The 22,013-nt window shown below is 39.8% G+C and overlaps 1 protein-coding gene across 1 annotated transcript; it reads left to right on the top strand.

The window, feature by feature from the left end:
* The first annotated feature begins 174 nt into the window (after positions 1 to 174).
* LOC119656835 (maestro heat-like repeat-containing protein family member 1) lies at positions 175 to 21,536 on the top strand. Its single transcript, XM_038063485.1, has 15 exons — positions 175 to 462; positions 9,645 to 9,822; positions 9,892 to 10,063; positions 10,123 to 10,312; positions 10,371 to 12,777; positions 12,842 to 13,084; positions 19,126 to 19,264; positions 19,319 to 19,443; positions 19,499 to 19,703; positions 19,758 to 20,204; positions 20,257 to 20,459; positions 20,515 to 20,830; positions 20,889 to 21,023; positions 21,080 to 21,182; positions 21,240 to 21,536. Exons 1-15 carry the CDS (start codon positions 426 to 428, stop codon positions 21,380 to 21,382), a joined length of 5,043 nt encoding a protein of 1,680 aa, XP_037919413.1. The 5' UTR covers positions 175 to 425; the 3' UTR covers positions 21,383 to 21,536.
* The last annotated feature ends 477 nt before the right edge of the window (positions 21,537 to 22,013 follow it).

The raw sequence follows: 22,013 nt of genomic DNA, 5'->3' as shown, positions 1-22,013 counted from the left end.
AGTTCGTGGCTTGGATAAGTCTCTTTCAGCTACCAGCGGAGTTAGTGTCTTTACTAGGAATTGGCGCGCCAACCCGATTTTGTTTTAGAGAGTTGTCTTAACTTACTGTCACGAAAATCTCACAAACAGATGGCACTGTACACCGTTCTTGACATGTTGTCAAGCCACAGCTGATTGGCTCCAATAGCAAATCTAAACTCAAATCGCTTTGTGTTTTCATAAGCAGTGCAAGTGACAACGCGTAATACGGAGTGAATTGTTGCAGTGAACGGGATTATCTTCGAGTCGATCGGTTTCAATCGCCGCCTTCTCGATATAATCAAAGTAATCTAATCAAGAGTGCATAGTTATCAGGATCTCCTGCTGTGAATTACGTCGTCTGCTATGTACACACGAAGAGCTCAGTGAATCAGAAAACCGACAAAATGGAACCGAGCGGAGAAAAACAAACCATAATGGAAGGTAGGCGTATTGTTTTCCTTTGGACTGCGCCCCTCGGCTTTCCCTGAAATCCCTGTCTGCCCTGCATTCCTGCTAATGGATGAAATTACAGTTCGACTTTCCAACCAGTAAGACATCCGCCATACAAATATGTAGGAAACTAGGGAAATGCGGTCAATTATTGGTTTTTCTTTACGGGGCAGGCTGGTGTTATGTTTCACTTGGGCTGCAGCCATAAATTATGCTGAACTGCAAACAGCCAAGAAGATATTTGAATTTATGATAACGAGTGTGTGGACGTGTACTATGAGTTTCTCGGGGCATCTTTATCTGGAGATTACACTTAACTTTTAGTCAGTCTTCCAATGTTGACGAATGCCTTCTCCTCCCCTGGACTTGGGTTACGTTTCGGGCCCACAAGAGATATTCCGCGTCATTAATTCCCTTTCTAACTTTCCAATTTGATTCCAGATTGTATTCGCTCATACCACTCAATTGCTCTTAATTTGTCATGCAGCCCCTTCCCGGTCCTGCCCCATACACTTTTCGGCCTTTATTCAATTACGAATTACGACGCCGGGAGTGAACCATGAGAATATTTTAACATTCTCCGACGGTTTTGGAACGATGTCGTCGTATGTAGTTGCGAAATATTTTGATTCATCAGATTTTTTGTTGTTGTTAGCTTTTTGCAAGCAGTTTGCCCATCAATGTTCATCAACAATTAGAAATGATTAAGGGCAATACTGTTTCTTATTAATTAATTTCATGATGTAGTTAATGGAAAGGATTTAATGCTTCACACGATTTCCACAGAAATGTTTCGCCGGTAATTTAGGCGGAGTTCTTAAGAGCACAACTAGTGTGAAATTATCATAAAGTCCATTTCTTCTTTTGCATTTTTTTTTATAGTTTATACCTTTAATATTAACCTAAAATTTTCAAGATTGTGTCTCAAATAGTTTTTGAGCTAAAATTTTCTAAGAGAAGCTGCTCATCATCATCAACGGCGCAACAACCGGTATCCGGTCTAGGCCTGCCTTGGTAAGGAACTCCAAACAGCTGGTTTTGCTTGCGCCGATTCGATACCCCTAAAAGCTATCTGGCGTCCTTACCTACGCTATCTCTCCATTCCAGGCAGCGTCTTTTTCGCCGTCCCTTTAAGCTTTTGTGTAAAACAAGACCTTATTAAAATCTGCTTGTCTGTCCATCACACGCCTTTTTCTGAGAGAGACTGTAGCAGCGATTGACACCAAATTCGGTGGAAACTGTGAACGCTCACGCATACAGTGAGTTACATCCTGTTATGTCGAATTTAAGGGGAGGACCCCATATATGCAAAAGGGGGGTGTAATTTTTTCCACCGAATATAGTCATGTGGAGTATCAAATGAAAGGTCTCGATTAGTACTTTCCGAAACTGGTTTTAGTTTTGACATTTGTTGGAGAAACAGAAAGTTGGGGGGTCGAAAGACATAATTTATTTAAGGGGGCCATTCTCAGAAACTGCCCAACAGGAAAATCTAAAAAAAATCAAGAGGATGCCACTATAAGGTGGCTAGGCTCCGAAATACCTTCCATACCGATATCCTTTCAAATAAAGTTAATCAATAGTATATTACTATAATTTTCAGTAATTGGCTGCGAAACCCCCATTGGGTTCATTCTAGCACCACGCAGCAATGTAGGCTATAATATAGAGAATGGTCTTTCCAAGTTTGGTGGAAACCACACCATTACTAACAAAGTTATAATAGGTCAATGTTGTCACTTCTTTGGAAATTCAAATTTTTAATGTCAATATCACTCGAAAGTGTATATTCTCACATAATGGATGCGTATATTACGTGTTACGTACTAATTGGACAAATTCACACTCAAATGTTTTTATAAAAAAAATACATAAAACCTTTCATAACTGAAGCGTCGAGCTTCCGGTTTCCCGACTTGTTTTTACCATAGATATGGCCCCTATAGACTTTCCGGGCTGAATCTTCCTCATCCATACTGATTAAGTGACCCGCGCACTGTAAGCTAATGAGCTGGATTTTATCCACAACCTGACGGTCATCGTATCGCTCATAGATTTCGTCGTTATGTAGGCTACGGAATCGTCCATCCTCATGTAGGGGGCCGAAAATTCTTCGAAGGATTCTTCTCGCGAACGCGGCCAATAGTTCGCAATTTTTCTTGCTAAGAACCCAGGTCTTCGAGGAATACATAAGGACTAGCAAGATCATAGTCTTGTACAGTAAGAGCATTGACCCTATGGTAAGACGCTTCAAGCAAAGCAGTTTTTGTAAGGCGAAATAGGTTCTGTTGATTTCATCATCACATCTGTTATCGGTTGTGATTTTAGGCCTTAGATAGGAGAAATTTTCAACGGTCTTAAATTTGTAGCCTCCTATCTTTATTCTTCTCGTTGGATCAGTGCGGTTTGATGTTGTGGGTTGGTTTTTGGTCCTGACTTTGCCAGCATATATTTTGCCTTGCCTTCATTGATGTGCAGCCCAAGATCTCGCCCCGCCTGATTCATCTGGATGAAGGCAGTTTGTACGTCTCGGGTTGTTCTTCCCATGATGTCGATATCGTCAGCATATGCCAGTAGTTGGGTGGACCTGAAGAGGATCGTACCCCTCGCATTTAGCTCAGCTTCACGGATTACTTTTTCCAGGGGCAGGCTAAAGAGGGCGCATGATAGGGCATGCCCTTGTCGTTGTTGATGTCGAATGGTCTCGAGAATGATCCTATTCCTTTTATCTGGCCTCATATATTGGTGAGGGTCAACTTGGTCAGTCTTATCAATTTCGTCGGGATACCGAATTCTCTCACGGCTGTGTACAGTTTTACCCTGGCTATGCTATCATAGGCGGCCTTAAAGTCGATGAAAAGATGGTGCAACTGATGTCCAGATTCCAAAAGTTTTTCCATTGCTTGCCACATGGAGGATTTTTCTTTTGAAAGCGACCGAGTTCGCAATTTATCTTGCTAAGAACCCAGGTCTCCGAGGAATACATACGGACTGACAAGATCATAGTCTTGTACAATAAGAGCTTTGACCCTATGATGAGAAGCTTCAAGTGAAACAATTTTTGTAAGGTGAAATAGGTTCTGTTGATTTCATCGTCATATCTGTTTTCGGTTGTGATTTTCGACCTTAGATAGGAGAACTTTTCAGCGGTCTCATAGTTGTAGTCTCATATCTTCATTGTTTTCGTTTGACCAGTGCGATTCGATATTGTTGGTTCTTTGTCGCAGACGTTGCCACCATGTATTTCGTCTTGTCTCAATGTGCAGCCCGGGATCTCGCACCGCCTGCTCGATCTGAATGAAAGTAAACTGTACATCTCGGGTTTTTCCCATTTTGTCAGTATCGTCAACGAAGGCCAGTAGTTGGAGCAAACTTGAAGGTATCCCTTTGTCTTAGACCATTGTTGCTGTTGAATGGTTTTTAGAGTGATCCTGCTGCTTTTACCTAGCCGCGAACATTGGTCACGGTTAGCCCAGTCAGTCTTATTAATTTCGTTCGAAAATCGAATTCTCCAAAGGCCGTGTACAGTTTTACCCTGGCTATGCTTTAAGTCGATGAAAAGATGGTGCAACTGATGGCGTTCAATCAACACGTGGTCAATTTGGTTGAAAGTAGTTCCATCTGGAGAGGTCCACGTATGTTTGTGGACCGCTTTCCGCGCAAACCAGGTATTTCCAACAACCATTTCGTGCGATACTGCTAACTGAATAATTGGCAGTTCGTTATCATTGGTATCCTTATGTCAGCTGTGGGAGCTCGCCTGAATACAGGCTCGGTTCCTACTTGACTGTTAAAATCCCCAAGTATGATTTTGATATCATACCTGCTTCAAACTTTGATGGTCCGCTCAATTGCCTCGTAGAAGGTAATCTTCTCCGACTTTGCAGTTTCCTCTGTAGCGCCGTGAACGTTAAGAAAGGTTAGATTTCTTAATTTGCCTCGCAAACGCAGAGTACATAGTCTTTCGCTTATGTTTTCATGACTAGGAAGCACATGGTTTATTGGATGGCATTCGGTCTGTGCAGGGAACGCATGTTCCATGAGAAAATGCACAAATCGTTGTCCCGTTTTCGTTACCGGATTCGACGTTATAAAATCCATTGTCCTAGGCTCTTTTCGTGGCTTCGTAACAAGTTGCTTTCCATGTAGGATTGTCAGTCCTACTCAACCCCCAACCTGGAGTACCAGTTGGTGCAATTTGTCCCGTTTTTAGGCGCTTTTCGGTTATAAATGTGCTCTACCTGAGAGATCTTCCCTAACTTATTGCTCGGGTTTAATTTAATTTTTTAAATTTAATTTTTTTTTGCGTCATGGTATAGACAGTACCTTCTAGTTTAATGAAGTTTTTTATTTTTTTATTTCGCACATTGTGAAACGTTTACTACAGCAGTGGGGGAAACTTTTTTTGGAAGCTCCAGAGATCGCGGATAGCTCGCGGGGAGTCGAATATTGTTTCCAAAATTTTACCATGTACATGTTATTTATCCAAAAATATACCCTTAAACTTACAAAACATTTGATCCATTATTTTTTTTTTTCTTTAAATCCCAAAAACGGCCTTTTTGTCGGCAAAGACACTAGTTGAGTCCCTTGATCGTTGCCTCGCTTCTCTGAACAGAAAATTCGTTTGTTTAAGGGCAGATAATTGTGGACTGGGTATTAAAATTCACCCATTTTTCTCATTGAAGGGCGGAATTTTTCGGAGTACTTGGTTACTCATATTTCGGGAACCACCCGTCCCCTTTATCAGTGTGTCTAACTTGAGGCTTGTAGCACTGATGATGACAACAAGTGATTTCCGAAATATCGGTATTTGTAAGGTTAATAAACAATACTAGCCAAAACCAAAAGCAAGTCTTATTTCAAATAATTTAATCGTTAGGAACACCGCATTGCACTTAGATATATTTGCCTTGCCAATCATTTTATTAATGATACGAAAATACCACCTCTACTGCACATTTTCAACCAGAATAAAGACAGAATTTTCTTTTTCTCCGGGGCGGTTTCCTTGTGAGTAGGGTAGGGAAGGGTAGGTGAATGTGTTGCACTCCCGTAACTGCGCAGCGTCGGGCTACCAAGTAAACACCTTCCCGTCATCAGAGAAATTGACTGAAATCGTTTGATGCTTTACTTACTTAGCCCTCCCGGCTTAGGGGTAGTGGTGGCTTATTTCGTCTAATTCACTTAGCTAAGTCGACTCAAAAGAGTGCCTCCAAAGAATCAGCATTACTTACACTTCGCATATAGCACTATAAGGAAAATTTCTCGTCGAAAACTTAAAAATCAGTTTAAAACGATAAAATACGTATAAATTAATAGAATAAACAGATTTGATTTCTATTTCCTGGTATTTAATAATAATAATAATCGTTGGCGCAACAATCCATATTGGATCATCATCACACGACCTGGTGGTATTTAACATTCCGAAATTAGAAAGAAGTCTTGGAAAACAATAGATTTATTCTTTGAATAAATATACACAAGTCTGAACGCGCTGGGTTTATCTATAAGTTAACACATTCCTATCTCTGCTCGAATAAAAAGAAGTATTTCGTTGTAATTTACAGCATCAACTTGAGAAGCGCATTCCTCAATTCCCAGAGTAATATTTCCCAATTCTACCGAGCATATCTGACCGGTTTCAGGTTGTCCGTCAACGAGACTGTGCCTTCTTTTCAACACTAGTTAATGAACTGCTTGATGAAATTCCCGGCTCCATATTTTATTAGCTTTCCTGATACACCATTGGATTCAGACAGCTTGCGACTTCTCAATTTATGCATTAGATGAATGGTTTCTTTGATGGTTGGTGGCAGTATTGGTATTTAATCGTCTCCAATGGCTAGGATTTCCAAGTTAGCAGTGTAATTATTAAAAAAACATCAAAGTATTCTACCTATCGATGTAACATACTAATACTAATATTACCGAAGATCAGATTTCGTTCCTTATCAAGATCAGACGGGGAGAATAATGTAAACTGCCGCACCTGTATACGGCATGGTAAAATATTACATCTGGTGCGGCTGCTCCCTGCATTTTTCGGTATCCAGGGTATCCTCTCCTCTGGCTGTGAAATCGTTTTGCAGCTCTTCGAAGTTCCGATAATGCCGTAGTGTGAGCTTCGTTTTTTAATGGCTCAATAGACAAGATTATTTTATTCGGTTTCAAACCAACCATTCCAATCGCTTTTCTGGCTTGTGCAAAAGGTTTTCCCAGCTTCACCAATGATAAGAGTTCTTGAGGCGTTTGCAGACTGCGTTTATTGTACCTTCAGTTCTGGTTGAATTTGCTTCATTTGTGAGCATTTTCATATTTGTTCTTATCGTTATTATACGTGTATCCTTAGCAAACTTAATCCTAACGCATTATGGTACTTAACTTCTTGAAGCTACGAAACTTGTCTTAAAATTTCATACCAGAAAGATTATAAATGTGATACCTAGTACGCCATTACTGTACTCCCCTCTTGAGAGTTTTGATGGGGACACAATATGATGATCCAAATTAATATCGAAACCTTACCGTCCTTACGTTTAAAGAGTTGAAAAGTTGGCTGATTATCACATAGTCAATCTGACTGGAAGTGACCCCGTTTGGAGATATCCAATTATTTTTTCAGCAATAATTTCGCATCTGTTGCCATTGATCATTTTAGGCAGGCTGTAGGCATCAACATGGCATTGCGGTATGAACTTTGATAAGGCTAATATGATGATATTTGCTCTCGCAGATTCTTCTTCTTTTTCTTCAGCCTTTGTCCCGTTCACAAGCGGGGTCGGCTCGTCGTGATCGGCTTCGCCATTTGGCTCTATCGAATGCCTGATCTGGGTGCAATCTCGAGGCTTTCAAATCCCCGTCCAGCGTATCAAGCCACCGTTGCTTAGGTCTGCCTTTTGGTCGTTTACCATCGACTTCGATGTTCAGACCAATCTTTGCAAGTGAATTCTCGTTTGCACGAATTGCGTGACCATACCTTAATTTATTGAAATAATAAAACTTGTTGTTTCTTTTTCGTTGGTGTGGGTATTTATTCTTGCAAATACCGATATTTCGGGAACCACTTGTTCCCTTCATCAGTGCAAACAACTTGTTTGCGATATTTCGGGAACCACTTGTTTCCTTCATCAGTGCAAACAACTTGTTTGCACTGATGAAGGGAACAAGTGGTTCCCGAAATATCGGTATTTGCAAGAATAAATACCCACACCAACGAAAAAGAAACAACAAGTTTTATTATTTCAATTAATTAATCGTTGGAAACACCGCATAATTTCACTCCGGCTTAATTTATTATTTTAAAACCGAGAGAAAGAGCAATCTAAAAACCCAACTGTTCCAAGAGCTTTTGTCGTTTCAGATGGCATCTGTAATAAATATCGCTCTTCTTCAAAATGTCAATCCTTTCCCATCATATTACGTGCAACGCAGCAATGTTAGTAGTATATATGGACAGGACGGAGTATCGGCTAGCTCTTATACACTTTCCATGAGAAAATGCGCACATCCTTTTTCTTCCGGATTCCTTCCTCTGCAGTCAGCGCATTGTGGCTCTTTAACGAGTTAGTTGACCGGAAGTTAACCATACATTTAATTTGACGCGCTGCCAAACACTTGCATTCGCCCTCCCAACTATAATGAATAAGTACGAGGATGAGGACTTCACTAGTAGAGCTGAGCACTCGGACACAGCACGAAGCATTTCTCAATTTTTTTTGCAGTCGATAATATACTCCACAAGGTCATGAAAGTCGATGTCAGGACTGTGATTTTGCAGTGACGTAGTTTATGAAATCACCCTTATTTGCAGCTGCTTTCGTTTCTTTGACCAGCAAAATAGTAAATTCCTTTTTATCATGACACAACATTCTACGCAATAAGAAAGTTTCCCGACTACTGTGAACGACACCTAGATGAAGGAAGCAATTCACATGCGAGATCCACATTTCTCGCCCTGTTAGTGGTTATCAAATCTTGGTATCCTCTAAGCGCAATGCCACTGCTTCTCAGAACCTTCGCTTCCTTATAATACTCTCGACTATTTTGACGAAAAAAACTACTATTTTCATTTCTTCTATCAAGTGGTTGCCTTTCTCGGAAACTGTTCACTATGCGTTTAGATATATTCATGCCACAAATTGCTTTGGGTATTGATTGTTTTTAAGGTTTACGAATGCTTTTACATATAGCAATTGGCGCCATTTTGTGTTGAATTTAAGAGGGGGCTCCCCATAGATGCGAAAGGGGGTGCAACATATTTTTCGCAGAGTATGGTCATGTTTATGATGGTGGGGTGTCAGATCAAAGGGCTCAATTAATACATTTTAAAACTGGGGGGAGTGAGAGCTCAAAATATGACCCCCAAAAAGTGTGAAAGGTATCGTTCTCAGAACCTATCCAACCGTAAAATCTGAAAAAAATCACAGTGATATATCTAAACGAATTCTAGGCCCTCCAACCCGTTCCGAAATTCGCACAAATAAAGTTAATAATTATATATTAACATATTTTAGAAATTTAGCCAGAAATTTGGCAGAAGCATAAAGGATAACATAAGGCATAACTTTGGGAAGGAAATCCAACTATTAATAACATTATAGAAGGTGAAACTTTTACATTTTATGTATTCTAAAACGTGTATGACGTCATTATAACATCAATTCGTCAATGCTACAACAAAGTGAGCTGATATGAATGGGGGGTCGCAGGGAAACATTTCGTGTTAGTTTTTTTTAATCATTTATATATCAATATCATTTACTCGAGCCAGATATATATATGTATTTATATGTATATGCTAATGAAGCTTTCGGGTAGTGCCTAATTCAGGTAGATATATTTGTACATTAAATCAGCGCACTGTATATGTACAGTTTCGGAAATAATAAGTGTACGATCAATTTATATTTGGGCATGGATAAGTATAATATTTGGTAATGTTTGTTTGTTTATTTAGGGTGACCATAATAACTACCTCTGTAGTATGTATGTATATCTTGTAGTTTGAAGAAGTTATGAAGGAATATCTTGGGTGTATATATACATATACGAATGGAAAAATGTGCGTAGAAAGTTTTTCACATAAGATGACCACAAAACCTTTATACCCGAAGCAGCTTGCGGTATTCCGACTTGTTTATTCAATGTATCACCTTAATTGTTTTCAGGCGCATTAAGTAGCTTACTGGACTGCCTGGTGGATAAAGATGAAGCGGTGCGACAATCTGTGGAATCTTCCCTCTGCAAAGTAGTTGAGAAACATCCTGATGAATCAATTTCAATTCTAACAGAATATAAAAGTAAGCATCCTAAGCTCAGTGACCAAGCAACTGCCATCATTCTCAGGTAATGAATAGTTCAGCAATCGTTAATTTTTTTTCTTGGGTTGCCTTGTTCTATGTCCCAATTTCGTAGAGTTATTGAATACCTCACCACGTCAAACACCGCGAAATATAAAGATGAAACTTTGTCGAAAATCATCACGCTAACAATAAACGAATTAACTAAATCAAATGAGCAATCCCCAGCGATTCAGAAACCAGCGCTTGAGATCTTAGTAGGTGTGGGTCGCAATCACTGCGAAAAGGTAAGTTTTCATTTAATAATTTTAGTTCTCATTTTTAAAGTACATATCAATACAACCAGGTCATGAATGAACTAATCAACCACACCAAAGAGGGGCATGTAGCTCATTTCATGATAATGTACTGTATGGGCACGTTGGCAACCGCCAATGTCGACGGAATAACTCCATTTATAAAAACTGTTTTAGGTATAGCATTACCTAATCTAGGCTCGATTAAGCTGGATCATGTAAAGCAAGCGTATGCATTTGGTAAATATATCTATAGCAAGTGAAGTGTTTCATAACTGATATTATTATTATTCTTTAGCTATTGGCAGATTTAGCGAAGCATTAATTGAAAAATCCGCAGCAGGTGATGTTTCGAGTGAGAGCGAAGCAGAAAAAACTCAAGATATGTGCTCGACTGAAATTTCAGTCGCGTATGATGTGTTCATGAATCAGTGGATGCACAATCGTGAACCGAAAGTCTGTGCAGATATTCTTCAAGCCCTTTCAAGCATGTATCCACTACTGCCTCAGGAAAAAATGCATGATAATGCTGGAAAACTTGTTTCTACATTATTGAGCTGGTTGCGACGCTCCATCGACAGAAACTCGGTGACGCAGTTTCTTGCTTGCGTGCTGAAAGTGAACATCAATAGTAGTTACCACTCCTTGGATACAATGAGTGAAGTCTTGATATCGAGCCTCTTTGATTTTGTTTGCGTGTACCCCGACTACGAGAAGCCACAGACGGTGAAGGGACACTACGAAGTGCTTCGCTGCTATCATTTGCTGGCTCCTATCTACGGTTCCAAAATCATGGAAATGCTGCTGGTACAGTTGCGTAGTAACAATGAGAGGGAACGTATCAAAGCATTGCTTGTACTAACACACTTAACAAATTCATCAAGTGAATCTATCGAGAACAAGATTCCTGCCTTTATCGACATCCTGAAACAACTGATATTATCCGAACGCTCGATTAAGATGAAAATGACCCTATTGAAAACGATCGTTGCTTTAGCTCAAAAATCATTCATCAAAGATAAAGAGTTTGTTTGGTTTATGATCAGATATAGTTGCCGTTATAATAAACCGAATACTGAACATGGATCTCTTGAAGAGTATGAAACGTTTGCAGTTGCTTGCCAAAATTCAATATACATGCTGGCGTCAACAGTAGGAACTATGGATGAGTTGTTAAAGCGCGAGCTGTTGAGTTACTTCGTTCTCCTTGATTACACAGATGTTTGTAGTAATATTGCAAAGTGTTTAAGCAGTTTATTCACAAAGAATCCACTAATTGAGTTAGAGTTGGAAAGCGACAATGAGGGCGAAGGCAAAAGCAAAGTGCAAATACCTAGTCCGGAATCTGTTTTCTCGCGATGTTTATCATTAATGGGTAACTTCAGGGAAATACAAAGAATCAGCAATATCCTGACATTTTTGAAAGCCTACACACCAAATGTTAGTCCAAATCTATCAGAACTCTGGGACCACAAGATACCTGAGTTGCTTTTGTGCAATGGTAGAGAAAATCTATTCAATGATCATTTAATGATGTTTATCACCCAAACTATAGAGTATTTGAAAGAGGATACGAATTTTGCGGAGAAATTTGTCAACAAAATGGCTGACCAATTAATCATATATCCGATACAAAAACCGCAATGTGAATATGTTATACCTTCCCTGTCTTGCGAACGCGGTATGTTGTTAAAATGCATAGGGGTTTGCCTATGTTACGTCCAGGAGGTGCAAAGCGTTGAAGCAAAAATAGATCTTATTATTGGCTCTGCTAAGCAGGAGAAATTGGATAAACATGCTCCAAACTCAGACTATGAACACAAATTGATTGATGCTTCAAAAGCGCTTGGCTATATTTCTAGAACGCATCTCCCTGTGGTGCTACGAAAATTATCAGCACTAGTCAATACAAGCGGTAGGAAGTCGTCGGCCGGATTCTTTTCCACACTGAACTTCATCCGCGACACAAGTAAAGAGAGCGAGAACTACAAAAACAATTTACTGGTGTTTGAAACTTATGGGCACATAATAGAAAACGCAAGCCCCATGGAATCACTGAAGGACGTAGACGACACGATGGTTAATTTCCTCCTACAGCAACTCGCTGAAACGAAAGACCACACCATGAAGAAGGTGATTCTGAAGACCCTTTTAAGTATTTGTAATCAATTTGCCCGAGCAAAAGATCTCGGTTATGAACTCAGACTTCGCAATGAGATTCTACGTCAAATTCTGGGTATTTCGATCGACAGTCCATTCGACAATTTACCATTATTTCCTATAATTTTAAAACTGGCCACGACACTTCTAAAGATCGAAAGCGAAGAAAAGATCGATGTAAATACATACCTGGAAATATCATGTAAAAACTTCTTTAGCTGTGCGCAGAATCTAAAAACGAAATTCGACTCACAAGAAGACGACGAATTGAACAGTTTTCTAGCACAATATTTAAATCTTTCGTTACCAGAACTGAACACATTTGTTAAAGCAATTATTGAGAGCAATCCAAGTCCAGCGTGTTTGGATGACGTGATAAGTGCCCTAGAATATTGGATGCGAGACAAGAATAGTGAAGTGCGGATTTGCACTGGACATGTTATGAATAGTTCGTTGGAAGTTTACATTAAAAGCATGAAAATTGGCTGTGAGGCTCCGTCGAAATTCAATCAGACAGGGCAAATGCTAGGCAAAATTGTTCCCAGGTACGCATTAGTCATTTGACAAAGAATACGCAATTTTTACATAACACTTTTTCCGTTTTTATAGATGTATTGATTCCAATGCAACTGTCCGACAAACGTCTGTTGATATTTTACGTAAAATTCTCGAAATATCCCACATATACGAGACTTTAACAATTCCTGATAGTTCGTCTGCATGGTTAAACGATTTGGATAAGGTTTACGATAAAATCATAACGGACGATCCTAAGGAAATCTATCAATTAGCTGGAGAAATTGCAAGAATCATCGCTATTCGCATTTCAAGTTTTCAACATTTACAATTTTGGTAAGTCAGTTTCGATGTGATGGAGATGAATTTCTCTATAAATTAGGAGGATATATTCGAATTGTTCACATTTTACAGATTAAGATTGATTTATATTCAATACCATTATTTCTGCCAAATTCTCAACAATCTGGAGTTTACCAGATTTGAGGAGAGTCAACTTATCGCCAAACTAAGAAGAATTGTTGTCCGAATAGCTGAGTGGTTAGAGCACAAGGCTGTCGTACGGAAGGTCACGGTTCAAATCTCGCTGGCGGCATTGGGATTTGTATCGTGATTTGACGCCGGATACCAGTCGTCTCAGCTGTGAATGAGTACCTGAGTCAAATCAGGGTAATAGTCTCGGGCGAGCACAATGCTGACCACATTGCCTCCTACAGTGTACTGTTGTGTACCGTTACGGACTGAAGTGCTCTAATACACTTCAAGGCCCTGATCCAATATGGATTGTTGTGCCAACGATTATTATTATTATAATAAGAAGAATTTAAACTGTTAGAAGAGCATAATAGCCGCAAATAGCTCGTCGTGTAATATCTCACATTTGAAATCAGGTTCAAGAGAGATTTATCTTGTATTTTGAACTTTATCTTGTTGATTGATTCACTCCACATAGGACACACAACTCAATTTGTTCGAATTTTTAGCATGGCAGGCAAACAAATCATAATTGTTAATACTAACAACTATATTTAGTCCATTGGGCTGGGGCTTAAAAATATACTCCAGTATTTCCTGCTTGCCTATCCGTTTACGTTACACCCTTTTTGTTTTTAAACAATTCTGATGCATTCCTTGTGTGTCGTTAAAGACGTCTAATGGGATAGAAATTATGAATTAGGAAGCAGCAAATTTTTGAATGGTATTGAGGGCGGTGAGTGGTCGCTTTCTCCAACTTGATTCTGACGATATGGGCTAGCCATTCTGGGCCAACTACTGGCCTATGCTGACGATATCGACATCATGGGAAGAACGACCCGAGACGTACAAACTGCCTTCATTCAGATCGAACAGGCGGCGCGAGATCTTGGGCTGCTCATCAATGAAGGCAAGACAAAATACATGATGGCAACGTCAGTACCGAAAACCAACCAACCAGCAACATCAAACCGCACTGGTCAAACGGGGAGAATAAAGATAGGAGACTACAACTTTGAGACCGTTGATAATTTCTCCTATCTAGGGTCGAAAATCACAACCGATAACAGCTACCACGATGAAATCCGCGGACGGTTGTTGTCAGCCAACAGAGCCTATTTCAGCTTACAAAAACTGTTCCACTCGCAACGTTCCATCATAGGGTCAAAGATGTTGCTGTACAAGACAATGATCTTGCCAGTCCTCATGTATGCCTCGGAGATTTGGGTTCTTAGCAAGAAAAATTGCGAACTCTTGGCCGCGTTCGAGAAAAGAATCCTCCGAAGAATCGTTGACCCCCTACATGAAGATGGACAATTCCGTAGCCTACATAACGACGGAATCTATGAGCGATACGATGACGGTTGTGGATAAAATCCAGCTCAATAGATTACAGTGGACGGGTCACTTAATCCGTATGGAAGAGGATAGTCTATAAAGGCAATATCTATGGTAGAAAAAGAAGACGAGGCAGTCCCTACCTGAGATGGAACAGACAGCTTTTAGGGATATCGAATTGGGGGACCTCGCCATAAATCCGGGATGTCTGGAGTTCGTTATTAAGACAACCCTAGACCGTATACCGGCCGATTGTTGCGTCGTTGATGATAATGACAATTCTGGGCCTTAGCGAAGTGAGATAATGGGACTCTGAAGAGTAAATCTCTTCTACTTGTGGCGTTGTGCTCTCGTAGACCTAGTGATAACAGTTGCGAATATGGTGGCGGACTGATGATGTTAACGGGAGGCGCGTTCTGTTTATTTGCGAGCGGTTAAGGAGATCCACTGGGTTTCGATTAACCAGCAACAGACATCTGATCAGATCAACTACATCGGTTACAACAGTAAATTCAGGAAGTGTGGAAACTGAAAGTGCGTAACCGAAAGGGGTGTTGACATTAGCCTAGCAGGAGACCATCATATGCTAGTCGTTTACCTTCATTCGCGTGTCACAGCTGTATCTCTCAGAAGGACAGGGCGAAAGCTTAACAAATTCAATTCAGGTTGCTTGCGCGATCCAACTCATCCAGCAGTTGAAAAACTCTCCTGCTGCGCGAACGATGAAAACTTTGAGCAATCTGCCTGAGAATATTGACAATCACTGCGTTTTTATCAAAATTGTCTTTATCTCTGATACGAGTGAAGTTGTCGACCATGTCCCAAAAGGTCGCCACAAAATATGGTTGTTTGTGGAAAAATGAAGGCGAATCACGAACGTAAAGAGCTGATTGCTCAAGTAGGAATGGAATAGCTAGTAGATGTAGAGGAGTTCAATGGACTATATCATTATTCTTCAAACATTCCGAGCACGCTGATAACATTTGCTTGCTCCCTCACTGAGTTAAGTTAAGGATCAGAACCAGACTGAAGCTGTATACCAAGAAAATCAATGCTCTTAGTCTGGCACTTCATCGCAATCATCTTGTTTGAATCAAGTAGCTAAATATCGAGGACGTTCATTCATTTGTATAACTAGGAAACATTGTCTTTCGCGCCACATGTTTCTGAGCTAAACCACTCATTGGCCACTGTGGGATAATGGATTCTGGCTATATCATGTACTCCACTTTTACCCACTGCCACTCCCCCTTCTTACCAACACCTCTAACGGCGGGAATATAGACCATAGATAAATATGCCTACTTTAACCTCCAAAGGAAGTGTAGGAAGCAGAGCATAGCTACCCTAACATCCAGGTGGTTATCAAGGCACTCAGGTACAACCAGGTGAACTCTAGACTGGCATGGGGAAGCCTTGGTGATTTAAATACCCGTAATTTGTTTCCATACGATTTAGATATTCTGAGTTCCAAATCACATTGAGGTAGAAGATAATGAAGCAACGGGTGGGCAGGTCTGAGAGGGAATCCTTTTCCGAATTGGGAGGGGGTTTGTGACCATGGCAATGAAGAAAAACGGTTGGGGGGAACTATACTGGAGGAATTCACCAGGAAAGAAAGATGCAAGGCTTCTCATGGAGAAATATGAACCTAAGCTCTGCATGATTGTTCGAGCCATACATGAAAGTCCTGGGGGTTTAACGTGAGTACCTGCCGTGAAGGCATAATCCCATGGTCCTCTTCGGACACGGATTGATTTTGGGACCACAATCAGAGCCCCGTCATGCAAGCACAGCGGTCCTGGTCTATACTGAGTGCAGGCTCAGCATTCATACCAGTGGATGCGAGGCCTATCTAACTAAGGGGTACGGCACCCGAGTTGTACAGCGCAGCTCCACACTCGAGCTCCGAGGAGCTCTGCCCGCGATGTAGGCATAACCACAACCACCATGAAACTCCCACTAGGGGGCCAACCGCAAATAACCGGGCCGAGAACACATCCTCCAGGAATTCTCCTGAAGCATATGCTCTCAGAGGGCCATCCCGGTTCCCATGGTACCAGATAACCTCCGGTGAGGCTTCGTGGCCGAGCCACTTCAGATGAGTCCCTTGCAGACTCGGGTCTGATCGCCCTCCTCGAGTACGTGGGTGTTCGAGCTTGACTACAGCTTGACCTACTATCTGAGGAAACTGATGACTTCTGCGGCTATGGCCTGCAAATTCAGTAGGGAGGCCGATAAAACCATACATATTTTGGAATAATGTCCAAAACTTGTTCAAAGTAGGGTAATACACCTGGGAGAATATCTATTACCAGACGCAAGAATAAAACCCTTACGAGGGCGGGCTAAAAAGCATCTGGCCTGTTAAAAAAAAACTTTTTGTGTTTTATTATTCTTTCATTTTATTTTTTATAATGGGCTCATATTCACACGCATTGATTATTGATAACTTCCTAGTTGTCCCCAAATTTTGTACTTTCATGTCATTTTTTGAGGTCAGGAAACAAATGATAATAGCTGGGAAATAAATTTAGTGAATATGCTGGGTGGAAGAACAACTCGAACTTCAGCTCGTTGATTTTAGCCTTTGTAATGATCAACATATGGACGGATGCGTTGTCATCGAGAAATCAGGTTTTTTCTTCAGCAAATGTGTTCCGTTCATTTTTTTGCACTTCATCCTTCAAATGTTGCAATAATCTTGCGTAGTATTTAGCAGTTATTGTCTTATCCCTTTGAAAGTAATCAATGGAGTTAAATCCTTTAGCAATCCAAAAGACAGTCGCCATAACCTATGTAAGCGGGAAAAAATCCTTGTAACTTATTTCACGTTGGTTCACCCCTTCAATCCATTTTTTAGTTTAAGGAGTGCAACAGTCAACCTAAGTGTTATCCACAATCATGAATATTCGCAAAAATTTAGTGGTGTTTGTCTTTTAAATATAAGGATTTGACGGTAGCACGTTTCTCTGTTTTCTCCCTTCACGTACACAACCGAGTCTTCTTCTAAGCTCCCAAATGTATACTAATAAAGCAATCGACATGATAGTTGGTATACACGCTAGTCAGGGATAGATTTATAGAACACCGGTAAAAAATCAGACTTATTGCCATTGCTTAATCAGTCCAGAAAATGTTCATCCCACGGAGAAGTAGAAAACATCTTAAAATATCTATCTGTATCGAAAGCTCTAAAGCTCAGACAATATCAAATGAAGAACTTCGTCCACGATATCCGTGTACTTGAAACTAGCGATGGATAATTCACATACTCAAAAAGGTCGAAAACTCCCATCAGGGGTTATATCATGCGATGATAATTAGACTAGTCAATGCCCGTCATTTTGAATTGATTTAATTCCACAATTTGGCTGATTTTATTAACTGTTTTCGGGTTGCCTATCAATGGACTAGTTATTCAGTCTCCAGTCCCTTATGGTTTTTGCAGCTATTGATTTGCTAATTTCATCGCGTACATTTCTGCCTTAAATTGTGGTTTGTTGCCCTAAGAGATCCCATACGCTGTGTTTCAATTTCACTCCATGTATCCATTTCTGTTTCATCTTCTTCGTTGTGTCCATTTGTTTACCATAACATCTGATTTACCAGATATTTAATTTCGCGGACAACGTTACTAAGTTCGAATGCCACAGGTACCATGCCATATAGTTGTAGTTTATATTCAAGTCATTGATTTTTCTCTGCTGAAAGGTCTAAGACCAGGCGTATACAGAGTGCGGTCAGACAGCGGCGGTCTATATTGCAAAGAACGTAGAAATCTGATCGCAGAAATGGGAACGCCTGACTATGCTTTGTGTGGGCGGGCTCTAAAGGTGACCATCGCAGCAGTGTCTCGGGGCAAAGGTAGGCTTATTCTTCATAGTACCCATATTGCGGAGGCAATCAAGATTTAAGATGTTTTTTGCAGCTTTCCTCTGTTCTACCTTTGGTTATCATATTATCTGCTCATGGCAAAGAGTGTCCGCTTGCCTGTCTTTCTTATGCTCCAGATATTCAGCATCATTTCAAAAAGAGGTAGAAGTTCGAATTCGTCAAGCTTTCTCCTTCTTATATAAGCTAAGATATTGGTAAGATATCAGCCTTTCTCTCATGTAGTATTCAACCAAAATTTAAGAGTTTTGAAAGGGAAGCGGGGCAGGTTAATAGCTCTTTAAGCTTTAGTTTGAATCTGGTCTCGCCCTGACTTTGTTAAGAAGACCACACTAATCTAACCATTTTATATTTTTACTAACTGCTGTTTCATTAGTAAAATCCTTTACTTTAGGAGGATAGGTTCCATGTGGACAAGGCGATTTATAGGATTCATGTAAAATTACTACCCATTTGACCTTATTCAATTAAGACCGCATGTTATATTGTTCGCCGTACATATAAAAAACGACTAAACTTGTGGCCGAATCGTAATCGACAATCGACTTGAATCTGAAACGATTATTTTTCCAAATTCAGTTACATGATATTGCTTCTTCCCCAAGAATTAGACCCCCAAACCACACACGTTTATGTCATACTATAAAATCTAAAAAGTATTTAATTCTCAGCAAGACAACCTTAAGCTGTTTGAATGATCCTGAACAAAGCTCCGCCATTGGCGCGTCTGTTGTATTGAAATTTTTCGTCCAGCAAAAAGGATCGGAAATGTTTCATGCTGTAGCCGATTTCATCAAGGAAAGCTTATTTGTAAGTACGTCATTTAATATTTTTTTTCAATAAAAACCCATAATTTCCCCTAAGGCTATTCGACACTGTGAAATTGCTCGAGCGAAGTCAGGAGTTCTGAAAGCATTAGTCGCGCTCACCAAGCATCATCCTAAGCTTGTATGCAGTGAGATCCTCGCACAGCCGCTACCATATGATGAGTAAGGTTGGGTGTCCGAGTAGATTTCAAAGCAGTAATCAAAACATAATTTTCAGGAATTTGATTGAATATTGGCAACTGATTTGTTGTGACCTTGAATTGGTGGGCACTATTCTTGATAATTTCCTTGCTATGTTATCAACATCATGCCTGTACGAACCGGATGAGGCTAAAGATGATACACAGAGAATTGCAACAGTACAGCCGTTTGCAATATTCTGCGCCTTAAAAGAAATATTTGCTTGCAGAGAAGTGCAAACCGTAAGTAATGCTTTTGCCCGTAATTAGCAAAAAAAGTTATATTTTCGCTTTTAGGAATTAAAGTATAAATTCCCGGAAATATTTACCATGATGTTGACTACGATAGCTACGTATACGAACCTTGCCCCACCAATGCTTTCGGCGAAAGCAATGAATAGTGCGAAGGGCACGAATGGGAGTGCAAAGTCAAAATTCGGTTTCGTACCGAATAAAGATGCTGTCAAATTAAACCCATGCCTAATTGTTTTAGAAGCATTCCGTGCTTTCCTCAATAATCTCGAAATGGAACAAGTTGTAACAGCTTTAGCTCAATGTCCACAATTAGCAAACAGTTCAGATTTGTCTAACTTCATTGAAATGTTGACGCCGGTCGCAATTAGTCTATCAGATCAATTTTCAATCAATTCCAGTGCAATGAAACAAATTGTCACATCATTAACCAAATATGTTTCAAGTCCTTACGATGGGCAACGGATCGCTGCAGTTGGTTTCTTTTCTCAGGTTGTTTTTTGACATTTTTTCAAACAGAATAGGAATAAATTCTTGCTCTTAGTTAGTTCCCTTGAAACCATGTGGTGAAATATCATCAGTTATTATGCTTCACTTAAGCGCAGCGTTAAGCGATCCAAACCCGATCGTTAGAGGATTGTCAATCAAAGGATTATCGTTTGTTGGAAGTTTAACCGAATCAGATATAGATGAATATGCCGAACTTGCTATTACATCTTTATTAAAAGGAATCGACGACTATAATAGGTAGGCGAAGTGTTGAGCGAACTCCTTGAAACTATTCATAATATGTTGTTTTTAGCGAATGCCTCATCAATATACCTCTGGAAAGTATGAGAGGATTATCCCGCACTCTACAGACGTTACCTATCCATCGTGTGGAATCATTCCACATTTCTTTATCGATCCGTATACGTCCATTTTTCGAGAATTCATCATTGGAGATCCGTGAATCAGCTATTCTACTTTTTGGTGATTTATGCGAGTCACGCGTAGCCAATATGACGAGTGGAGACGTTTCGCCAACAGGTTCACTGGAAGCACTCAAAGAACAATTATTCGCTAATCTTATCTCATTGATGTTACATTTGAGCGAATCTGATCGTAATATCATTCGGGTAGGTTTCTGAGATCTACTTAGTTTGTTCATAAATATAAATTCTTGTTGCTTAATAGGCATCTAAAATTACACTTAGGAAAGTGTGTACCCTAATCAACGCACCGAAAGTAAATGAAATGGCTCAAAAGCATCTCATCGACCATGGGCAATTAAATTATGATTTCTTCATTATCGACTTCGTTAAACTAATCGTAAGTTCACAAACGACTTGCTATATTGATAACGGAAAAAAAATATATATTTTTAGGGCAATGAACTGAAGGAGCATGTTGGGGATTTAATTGAATCTTGTATACCTTTTCTTAAAAGTCATTGGACTGAAATTCGAGGCAATGCTGCTATCATTATTGGTAAATAGAAACGAACAGATTATACTTTGAAAGTGTAGCTAATAATGTCTTATGTAGGAATATTACACAATTTCCTTGAATCAGCCAGTCAGCGTGATGAAGCTGTTGGTCATAAATTGGCGCTTTTATTGAGAGACGAATCGACAATCGTAAGATTGAAGGCTGCAACTGCTATTGGTTACTTCTTTGGTGATATTTAAGATAAAGATTTTTTGCAAATATAAATATTTAGCCCGTTATTATGTTATATATGCCTCAATTTTGGGCTGCTGTATTGTATTATCATGTCATGTGTTTTTATGGTGAATTCCTTAATGTAATGTATTGTGATAAAGATATTTTCCAAAGGTCAAACATGTTTTTCCCTCAAATATTCATTCGTGAAACTGTAAAGATATATTTCAAAAATATCTTAAGATATACTATAAAAGTTGCATGTGATGCGATAATGCATGTATTTGAAGGGTCTTTGAACTACATACTATTGATAACTGATTCAAATGCAAATAACTGTGCTTTTAATGCACATAAGAGCATTTACACCGTTTTATTTGTAAAAAACAACATCGTAAGGTTCTAATCTAAGATTGAAATTATCTTTCTATATTGCGTGTCATGCATTGGAATGGAATTAATTCCAAACTGCGCTTGTTCTCCCGCTGCAACTGAGCACGAGCACAGCGTTCTATTACAACAATCGTAAATGATACACGAAAATCACTACTACACATCGTCTTATGTTATGTTCCTTCTGCTATCTAACGAAAACCTGGGCTATGCGATCTTAAATGCGCCTGTATGCCATCTTATGGTGAGCACACTCGGTCTTAA

This window comes from Hermetia illucens, chromosome 5 (assembly GCF_905115235.1).
Source record: "Hermetia illucens chromosome 5, iHerIll2.2.curated.20191125, whole genome shotgun sequence".
Classification (NCBI taxonomy): domain Eukaryota; kingdom Metazoa; phylum Arthropoda; class Insecta; order Diptera; family Stratiomyidae; genus Hermetia; species Hermetia illucens.
Note: the sequence above shows the minus strand (reverse complement) of the source record. Positions and strands in the feature narration are given on the sequence as shown.

Bases quoted from the DNA above. Each gene is read 5' to 3' on its own strand.
- LOC119656835 (XM_038063485.1), top strand. From the start codon at position 426: ATGGAACCGAGCGGAGAAAAACAAACCATAATGGAAG. The intron at 463-9,644 runs GTAGGCGTATTG...AATTGTTTTCAG, and splicing joins AAAACAAACCATAATGGAAG to GCGCATTAAGTAGCTTACTG. The intron at 21,024-21,079 runs GTAAGTTCACAA...ATATATTTTTAG, and splicing joins TCGACTTCGTTAAACTAATC to GGCAATGAACTGAAGGAGCA.